This window comes from Melanerpes formicivorus, unplaced genomic scaffold (genome assembly GCF_026170545.1).
Source record: "Melanerpes formicivorus ecotype bairdi unplaced genomic scaffold, bMelFor1.0.p_v2 SCAF_2, whole genome shotgun sequence".
NCBI lineage: Eukaryota > Metazoa > Chordata > Aves > Piciformes > Picidae > Melanerpes > Melanerpes formicivorus.
Window position 1 is genome coordinate 41,916,889 of NW_027142354.1, and position 10,483 is coordinate 41,927,371.

The 10,483-nt window shown below is 50.4% G+C and overlaps 1 protein-coding gene across 1 annotated transcript in view; it reads right to left on the reverse strand.

Moving 5' to 3' along the window:
• PDLIM4 (PDZ and LIM domain 4) overlaps positions 1-4,164 on the reverse strand; it is a 73,575-nt gene extending 69,411 nt beyond the window's left edge. Inside the window, exon 1 of the mRNA XM_068158072.1 lies at positions 3,999-4,164. Coding sequence (XP_068014173.1) covers positions 3,999-4,091 — 93 coding nt within the window. The 5' untranslated portion in view covers positions 4,092-4,164. The remainder of the gene's footprint in view (positions 1-3,998) is intronic.
• Positions 4,165-10,483: the final 6,319 nt, after the last annotated feature.

A 10,483-nucleotide genomic window follows, 5' to 3' on the forward strand; every position in this document is an offset into this window, starting at 1 on the left:
CACCACTTGTCACTTCAGATTGATCAGACCACAGGGGAAGGTGACCTACTTTCATGAAAAACAGATCAGCCCTTGATTTCATGAGCACATTTCAAACAGCTGCAAGCGATGGGCTCAACACCACCAGCTCCACCTGCACCATGCCCTGACCTCACAGCTTGAGCTTTAGCAGCTCAAGGCCCATTCCAAGCAGGACTGTGTGACTGTTATTTTCCCTGCTGCCACATCCATAGTTTTCCAGGTTTATCCCTTAACAACACTGTCAAAATCCACTTTTGGGGACAACCTTCAGCTTTCCTTCCTTTCCCATGCCAGGCACCTCTCCCTGCCCAGCATTCAGCTGCACTATGATGTCCCCCACTCAGCTCAGCCCAGTCTGGCAGCTCCTTCCACAGCAACTGCTTCATTATTTCCTCTCTAGTAGTGACACTTTGGCTTCAGATCCCACAGATGCAACATGAAGGAACCTTGCCTTCACTTAACTCAGAGCAATAGCACTCAGACAGGCTCTGGAGAAGAAGCTGCACCCTTTCTACGGTCCCCACCAGCCAGAAACACTGCTGGATGTGGCTCCTGGGGCAGCAACACATCTTTGTGCTGCTACAGCTAGTGAGAGGTCCAGGGAGAAAACATTTCCTGCAGTAGCTTAGCAAAGAGTAGAGGAAAAAAAAATATCCTAGAATCATAGAATTGTTAGGGTTGGAAGGGACCTCAAGGATCATCTAGTTCCAACCCCCTTGCCATGGGCAGGGACCCCTCACACTGGATCAGGTTACTGAAAGCCACATCCAGCCTGACCTTAAAAACCTCCAGGGATGAGGCTTCTACCACCTCCCCGGGCAACCTCTTCCAAGTGTCTCACCACCCTCATGGGGAAGAACTTCTTCCTAACGTCCAATCAACCTATTAATGACCAAATAATTATTTCTCAACCCCTACACAGATGAATTTGTCTTTTGTAAGCAGGCAGCCAGCCTCTGGCACCTAGAGCTGAATGTGGGTGGCTTTTGGATGCCTCAAATCCCAAACTATGAATTCTCAACATAACCAGTGCAGGTAGGATGCCTGCAGAGCTGTTCACCCTGTGGTATGTTGGTCCTCAGCCCCTTCTTGGGCACAAAAGTGGGGTGGGTGCAACAAACCCACATCCCCCAGGCAGCTCATCCCACCAGGAACATCTCAAGCTCCTCACAGCTGGATGTGGAAGACCCAGAGTCTGGTCCCTCCTCCTGGCTGAATTTCTGCTTCTTGAAAGATGGTTGTAATTTAAGTGGCATTGCACTATCAAATAAATCCAATTAAAAAAAAAAAAGAAAGAAAAAAGGCACTTTGAAGGAAGCAGAAAGCAGCCAAAAGCTGACAGGCTACAGCAAGAGGCTCTCTCACTCCTGCAGCCACCAAAACGTGGGCAAGAGGGCTGGGGGCTCCCCCCACGTGTGGACAGCAAGCCCCCAGCCCCTTTGCCCAGGTTTTATGAGCTGGAAAGAACAGAGTTCCTGGTTGGACACAGAATAAAAGTGAATATGACACCACTCCAGCCCCCTGCAGAGAGGCAGGCTGCATAAACCCATCACCAAACAAAGCCCTGGTTCCCTGGGGACCCCCCAGCAGCCCCTTCCCACACCTCCATGGCTGGGAGCTATGGCAGAAGCCAATTCTTACCCCACTTTAACATTCTCAGGTATTATTTCCAAAGCTAGTGACGTCTTTTCCTGTGCTAAGACACCAGAGCTCAAGCAGAACATCCTACACCCATACTTCCACCCCAGACAGCTGTTTGTTGGCCTCCAGAAGCCATGAGCACGCAGCAGGAGCAGCACGTCAGAGCATCGCCCTTCTCTTCAGGTGGGAGCACAATCAAGACAGGATCTAATTTAAAAGGCTGCCATGCTCAGTGACATGAAGTGACACCCTAGCACTGCCTGTCACAGCTCATCAGGATCCACAGCAAGAGAGGCCTGATGAGAATTAGCCTTGCACCTCCCAGGTTTGCTGAATCAAAGAAGGAATTTGGCCAGCCACCTGCCAAGGCAAAGGCAGACTTTGTTTTTTCTTGTTGAATATTAAACCAGGCTTTTTCTTCCCAAGCAACAGGAAAACAGGCTCCCTCCACTGAATTAAGATGTTCATCTCCACAACAGGAACCTTTTTACAGGCCCTGAGAGGTGGTTTTGTGTTCTGTTGTGATAAACCCCATGTCACTGGGGGAAAAAGAGGACTTCTCCATGCCCAGGAGGTGAATGCTGAGGCCCCAAAGCCTCCCCTGGCCACACAGATATCCCAGCAACCTGGCCAGCCCCACCAGCTGCTGCTCCCCACATCACCCCACCTCCTAGAATCATAGAATTGCTTAGGTTGGAAAAAACCTCAGATCATTGAGTCCAGCTGTTAACCTAACAACACCATGGCTGTTAAACCATGTCCCCAAGTGCCATGCCCACAGGTTTCTTGAGCACCTCCAGGGATGGGGATTCCACCACCTCCCTTGGGCAGCCTGTTCCAGTGCCTGACCACTCTTGCAGCAAAGAAATTGTTCCTAATCTCCAACCTAAACCTTCCCTGGCACAATTTCAGGCCATTTTCTCTCATTTTATCACCTGGCACTAGGGAGAAGTATCAGAAGTATCTTCCCTCCTTTCCATTCATCTCCTCCTGCTACTCCTTCAAAGAAAAAACCCCTCGCTGAAAGACTTGGGAAAGGACAAAGTAAAACCAGAGCCACAATGCTGTGAGGCAGGCACATTTGGACTCAAAAACACAGCAAGCCTCATTAAAACACGCTCTATCCCATAATTACTTCCTTCAGAACTCATGGTACATGTTTTCCCTTTTCTGTCACAGCTTTGGCAGATGAAGGAGAAGACAGCAAGCAGCTTGCACATGTTAGGACAATATTTTCAAGCTATAGCTCCTTTCGAAGCTTTTGAGCGTTTGTCCAAGCTCTCCAGCCACCACTGCCCAGTGGGCAGCTTCAGAGGTCCAGCCTGATGATGGCTGGAACACCAGGGCCCACAGCAACGTGCCCAGGCTGGCCTCAGCGCCTCATCCATCCCCCAGCCCACCACCCCACCTCGCTGTGCTGCACAGGGCTTGGTTTCTTTTCCCAGCTATCTCCACACAAAGCCCATTTCAAGCCAGTTGCTGTGTCTTTGCAAAGAAGTTTCCAGAATACATCTTGGGGAGGTTAAACACGAGTGTGAGTGCACTTACACAGTAATTACTACCAGCCCATGGGGACCTCATCACACAGCAGAAAAACTTCTTGCTGCCTTTACTTCTGCCTTCCTAACAACCCACCCCCCCACCCCCCCCCCCCTCCAGCAGCCTGTGAACTCAGTCCAGGGCACCAGTCCAAACCCTCTGCAGCGCTGAGCACTTTGAAAGCAGAGCTTTATGAATTAACATCCAAAAAAATAAATAAAGCATGGAGAATGCCCTGCTTGAACGCACTGCAACAGTGCTGCAGGCAGGGGGGAACACTTATTTGCTTGGATTTCTAATAATATACAGTTAAAAACACTTCGAAAGCTGTTTCCCACCAGCTACGGGGACCAGTAGCTCGTTACCCTCCCCACCCCCCCCAAACCCTCACCTCCCTCCGCCCCAGAACCAACAGCCTAGGGACCCCCAGGGAACCAGCAAAACGACCTCAGGGACTCCCTCTCCCCGGGGATAAGCAGCCCGGCGACCGCCCGGGAACCAACAAAACGACCCCGGGAATCAACAGCAGAGAGATGCCCGGGGACCAGCAAAACGACCCCGGGAATCAACAGCACGGCGACACCCGGGGACCAGCGAAACGACCCCGGAGACCTGGGGACAAGCAAAACGACCTCAGGGAGCAGCAGCCCTGGGACCGCCCCCGCCGGGGACCAACAGCCCGGGAACCAGCATCTCGACTCCGAGGATTCGCAGCCGGACCTAGTCCGCTCTCCTCACCACCTTCCTCCGGCTCCCCTCTCTTACCCCCTACCCCAGACCTCCCATCCTCAGCTCACCCTGGAGATGGTCAACGGGGCGCTGAAGTCTTTCCCCCCCACCAAGCGAAAACCCCACGGTGAAGGACCACGCAGGACCACCGAGTGGGACATAGCGGCAGTGGGACAATCCCGGCCGGCAGCTCCTGATCCCGCTCCCGATCGTTCTGCTCCGAATCCCCGGGACGGGTGGATCCCGCCTCCGCGACACGCCCCGGGGCGTGACGGGGAGGCGGGATCCACCCCGCCCGGTTGTCATCGGCGGGGGGGGTTGCTGTCGGATGGATTTTTCCCTAAACGTGAGTTTCAGAGCGAGCATGGAACTCAGCATCTGTGTTTGGCGGGGTCAAAGTCTCCACTTGCTGATCCTTCATCCTCTGGAGTGGAAGGAAAGTGATGAAACAGTTCCACAAATAGGTAGTGTTGGAAAGAGAAACTTCCAGGAACATAATTAGGTGGGGTTTCAAACAGTTTGAGAATCTCTCACGGTTATCACTTGGCCAAAAAAGAAACTTCCAAGAAAATGATCAAGTGAGGTTTCAAACAGTTTGGGGACCCCTTGGCCAACACACCCCAGCATTGCTGTATCTTTGCAGGTGTCTCTGGGACAGCACCAGGCACTGCAGAGCATCCCTGCATCCTGGAGCACCCAGAAGAGGTCCCCTCTGCAGAGGGTGCTCAGTGATCATAGCCTGCTCATGGCTGTTGCTCGTGGGCTGTAGGCATGCAGCAGTGGCTCGGAGATGGAGTGGGAGTTCAGCAGAGCTGCTCAGGGCTCCCCCCAAAAGCTGAGAGCAAAGCTGAGAACACCTCTAAACCTCCCTCTCTTCCTGGAAAGGGCTGGGCCGGATTATCCCGCTTCAAAAAGGGACCTAACAAAGGATCCATTGTTTCGGAGGTCCATTTCATCAAGTACCTTCTTGTTGCTGTGAGTTTGATTGATGAGCTCTTTGCTGTGAAGGCTTTGTGCACTCTTGCTGGTGACACGGGAAGGTTTGTGTGACCATCTCCCTGCCCTGCCTGTGTTCTCCGGGGAGTTTTGGTCTGGAGCTGGGCTGGGAGCTGAGGCTTTGAATCACACTCTTGAGCCGTGCTGCAGCCTGGTGATTCAGCAGCAAGCATACGGCGAGAGGATTGAGTTACCAACCCGAAACACAATGACCTTTGTTTGCTTTGCTCCAGAGGTGCCCACCGAGGAGCAGTTGAGCTGCAGCTGGCACCAGCAGAGCTCTCAGCCGTCCTCTGTCCCCCGTGCGAGTGTGTGCCCCCGCGGAGAGAGGCTATGAAGGCTGACCTGCGTGTGTGCGACTGGTGATGAATCACCCCTCCTCATTCCTGCATGATATCACCCAGCCTGACTGAGCCTGGGACTGGGCTGGCCCGAGCTCTCCTTGCTTGCCTTAGAAAATCCACCCAGATTCTGTCCCACCTCTCCTGCTCTGACAGTCTGGAGCATTACAGCAAAGGACTGAGTGGAAGGTGTTGGTGCCATCTCCTTCCTCTTGGGAGGGAAAAGAAAAAGCCTTTCTGTAAAAAGGTGAAGTGTCACTGGTTAGGGCTGTGCTGGCCACCAGACGAGTGCCAGAGGCTCTCTATGAATCCCTCTGCTTCCCAAAGGGAAGAGAAATGGGAAGAAGGGGAAGAGGCTGATGGGCTGGGAAAGGAACTGGGATGGAAATAACAATCCAATGAAATAGAGACACAAAGCAATATGGAACCCAACCCCTGAAGGCAATGATGGCACCATTGGCACCACTGATGATGGGGGCAGGCACTGGGCAAGTCCCAGGATGGACTCAGCAGCAGCAGATGGGAACCAGATTAAGGAGCTGGATTCTGGAACTGGATTCCACAACACATGGATCAGGATTGAAGGCACAACAGAGTCCTCCTGGGACACCAGTCAGTGAAGAAGCAGCTTGACCCTGGGATCCCTCAGCTTGCTCCTGAAGAGGCCATCCATGGGCTGCAATCCCTTGTTGGGCAGTTGAGGGTCACCTGTCCTGTCTGCTCCTCTCTGCATCTACCTCCTCTGACTTCCTGCTCCCCAAGGTGGAGCACAAGCTGTGGCAGTGCCCTTGGTCTGCAGAGGAGCAAGTCTCAGGCAGAGCCTTTCTGCAGCCCAGCCCTTGGTAGGAACTCTTCTCATCAGCTTCTCCCTGCTGGAAGCAGCCCCTGGCTGTGCAAACCTGCCCTGAACTGCAGCAAGTGCCAGGACTGAGCAGAGCCTGAGCTGGGGAGTGAGAGCGCTGAGCAGATCAGTTCTGGTCTAGCTCAAACCGGGACACCAAGTTTGCTGGAAAGTAGCAGCAATAGAACAAGAGAAAAGGAAAAAAAGCAGAAATGAAAACAAACAAAAAAAGAACCAAAACAAAATGAATGAGAAAAAAAAAACCCAAACAAAACAACAACCCAACAAAAGAGCTGTGTGGAGTCAAACACTTCCACTGGCATTTGCCAGGGGTGGTTTCTAAATCACTGTGGGGCTGTCAGGGGGCAGCAAATCACCAGGGCTTTCAAACTCATTCTTCTGGCAGAGGAAAGAGATGATCCACACACAGAAATCCCCACTATTAAAGTATTCTTTTCAAAAGCTGATGGGAAGCTGCTGGCACCCAGGCACTTTCTCCTCAAGGCCTTTTGAATGCTCAGCCTTGGTTATCCCCCATGTGATTTAAGGCTTGTCAAAAGCTTCACCCAAGATAAATACACTCAGCAAAACTGGGATAAACTTGGGGGTGTGCTTGTTCCAAACAGGACTAGATTCCAAAGTCCAGTCAACTGAGCTAAAGCAGAGGCAGTTTTAAGCTGAATAAAAGTATCTACAGTCAAGATGGGACATGACCACATGTAGAGCAGCCCTCAGGTTTCAGAACCACATCAGGGATTAATTTGGCACCCCTCTATCAGCAATGGAAGTTTTCCCCCAGGATTTGGAGGATGGGAACATTGGCTCAAGATCTCCATGTCCTGCAGGTGCCTCATTTTCTTCCAGCTGCTCACACACCTTCTTACATGGGTGAGGCCAGTAGAGTTTTATAGCCTGCAGAAGACCTTCACCCAACCAAAGTGGGCTCATCAGTTTCCATTTTTATCTTTGCTAAACTGGGAATTCTGAAATTATCACAGAATCCCAGCATGGTGAGGTTGGAAGGAAGATCTTTCGGAGATCACCCAGTCTAACCCTCCCTGCTAAAGCAGGGTCACCCACAGCAGCTTGCCCAGGATCACAATGGTCAGCTGGGTCTGGAATCTGTCCAGAGGAGACTCCACAACCTCTCTGAGCAACCTGCTCCAGGGCTTCAGCACCCTCACACCGAAGAAGTTTCTCCTCATGTTCAGATGGAACCTCTTGGGTTCCAGTTTGTGCCCACTGCCTCTTATTGTGCCACTGGGCACCACTGACCAGAGTCTGGCCCCATCCTCTTGCTCCCCAGCCTTTATCTCTTGCTGAGCATTGATCAGATCCCCTCTGGGGCTGCTCTTCTGCAGGCTCAACAGCCCCAAAGTAAGTTTCAAAACCTAGTTTGAGTTCTACTTCTGGAAGAGAACTCTGCCTCAGCTGGGTGGTGAGGCTTGCTCCCACACAGTATCTCCAACATCTCCATTCCTCAGCTGGGTGCTGAAACTCAGCAGCAGGCTCAGAAGAGAGGTCAAACCTCTTCATGGATTCAATCTCATCACTCCATTCACTTTATCTTTTTTTTCCCTCCAGGATTTCCCTCAGTGGTGTTTTCCAGTGTTTTTCCACCCCAAAGCCTTATCAGCTCTTTGTTTCTATTTTCAGTACTCCATTCTGGCTCTCCTTTGCCACTGGTGACACTGCTGGTTTCCTCCCTTTGTTGTCACAGATCAACTGGGTAAACTGTGGCTGTTCAGCTTTGTGTCCCATTCTGAATGAACATTCAGCTTTTCCATCTGCCACCCTCCCAACATTGAATCATAGCATTGTCAGGGTTGGAAGGGACCTCAGGGACCTCAAGGATCATCTGGTTCCACCCCCCCGGCATCGACCTCACATTAGATCAGGTTGCTGAGAGCCACATCCAGCCTGGCCTTAATAACCTCCAGGGATGAGGCTTCCACCACCTCCCTGGGCAACCTGTGCCAGTGTCTCATGGTGAAGAATCTCTTCCTAACATCCAATCTGAATCTACCCATTTCTATTTTTGTTCCATTCCCCCTAGTCCTGTCACTCCCTGACACCCTAAAAAGTCCCTCCCCAGCTTTCCTGTAGGCCCCCTTAAGATACTGGAAGGCCACAATAACATCTAGCAGAGGTCCTGCGCTTATCTGTGAGGCCTGATAATGACCCTCCATGGTGTTGTTTTTGAACATCTGGCTACATGAAAGTTATTCCAAGCATCATTGTGGCTTGATAGGAGACTTTCTTGCTCTACAAATGGCCTTAAAAAATGTCTGCAGGAAAGGCTGGAAAGGACCTTCCAGATCATTAAGCCAACACTGCCAAGCCCACTGCTAAACCACATCCCTAAGGTGCAGATGTGGTGCTGTGGGGACCTAGCAGTGTTGACTTAAGAGTCCAGAGTTGGACTCAAGGTCTTTTCCAAACTAAATGATTCTGTGATTGCTCTGGACAAGGCTTTCTTCTCAGGGTGGTTTCATGAGGCTGAAGTTAGGCATGAGTCCTCCACAGAAGCAGACTGGGTCTAGTGGAAGTAGAAATGAAACCTTCTGATATTTTCACATCAGTTTAAGGTGATAAGTCAATGTTTGGGTTGTTAGGAATATTTCCTTCAGTGTTTTCTTTCTCATCTGCTCATTGCCCCTTGTCCTGCCACTGGGCACCACTGACAGGAGTCTGGCCCCATCACTGTGCCCTCCACCCTTTATCTCTTGCTGAGCACTGATCAGATCCCCTATCAGGTTTGCTCTTCTCCAGGCTCAACAGCCCCAGGGCTCTCAGTTTTTGCTCCTCACACAGATGCTCCAGGCCCCTCAGCACTGAATGGAACCTCTCTCTCAAAGGGTTTTTATTGCACTGATATCTAACACAGCAAACATGAAACTATAAACTCCAGTTAATTTTAACACCTGAGAATGTAAATACTTCTATCAGTAAGGACAATATCTTTACAGTCACTCTGTTTCACCTCATGGTGGTGACCCAAGACATGAGATCCCTTTCAATGTGGCTGTGCTTGGAACTATTTTAACTTAAGCTACCTATGTGTTTCATAGGACGTGGGTTTTAATCCATAAAAGCATCCATATTTAATATTCAAATCACAGAAACATAGAATGGTTTGGCTTGGAAGGGACCTTAAAGATCATCTAGTTCCAACCTCCCTGTCTCTAGACCAGGTTGCTCAAAGCCTCATCCAGCCTGGTCTTGAACACCTCCAGGGAGGGAGTATCCACAACCTCCCTGGGCAACCTGTTCCAGTGTCTCTCCACCCTCACTGGAAAGAATTTCTTCCTAATCTCCAGTCTAAACCTGCCCTCTTCCACCCCAAAGCCATTGCTGCCTGTCCTATCACTACAAGCTCTTGTAAAAAGTCCCTTCCCAGGTTTTTTCTAGGCCCTCTTCAGGTACTGGGAAGGCTGCTCTAAGGTCTCCCTGGAACCTTCTCCTCTCCAGGCTGAACAGCCCCAGCTCTTGCAGCCTGAAGGTGGGAATCTAAGCTCCCTGTCTGGAGAGTGGAACAGTCAATAATGTCCTTTTAGACCATTTGGGAACAGTTTCTTACAGACAGTTGATATTCAAACGTAGCTTTAAGCCCCAAACCAGATGCTGGCTTGTGGGTTGGGTGTCATATTCAGTGGCTCATGGTTGGTGTTTGAAACTCATTTGCTGTGAGTGGTCATTTGCAGGTTCCAAGGCTGGTTGCTCCTCCCAGTATCTGTGATTGGAAACGGGCCCTGAAAGCCATGCCGAGCACATCAAGTGAAAATTCTTGTGGGTTGAAAGACTCCAAGCAGTGTTCCACGACTTGGGTGTGATTTGCCTTCCCAGCAAGTGTTTTCTCAAAGCAGAATCTTCCTCCCCCGCCCCCCGCCTTACATTAACCAGTAATCCTTGACATTTTCGTCTTCACTTCCATTTCCATTGCCTAAATGAGGCCTTTCTGATGTTTTCCTAACCCAAGGGAATTTACCTACAACAGATTCTTGAGGGTTTCAGTTTATTTCTTCATTTAATAGTTTTAAAAAATCCCAAATATCCTAAAAACCAACATCCTGTCAAAACAGTTAATTCAAAAACTCATTGTTTGGATTAAGCCCAGGCATATCTCAACCCTATGGCAGACTTCACTGCAGGTTTCCAAAGGATTCCTTAATTTCCAGGCTTTGCGGGATCTCTCAGATCTCAGTTATTGTTTTGGCTTTTGGGAGCTCCTTGGCAGATGCCCAAGTGTCAGGAGCTGTCATTCTGAATTCCAGTTAATTTGTGTGTTTGTCTAAATCATTTTCCCAACATTTATCTCCTGGATCTAAGTATCCCACAGAGAAAAACCCAGCTGTGATAGAAATTGTTAGGATAA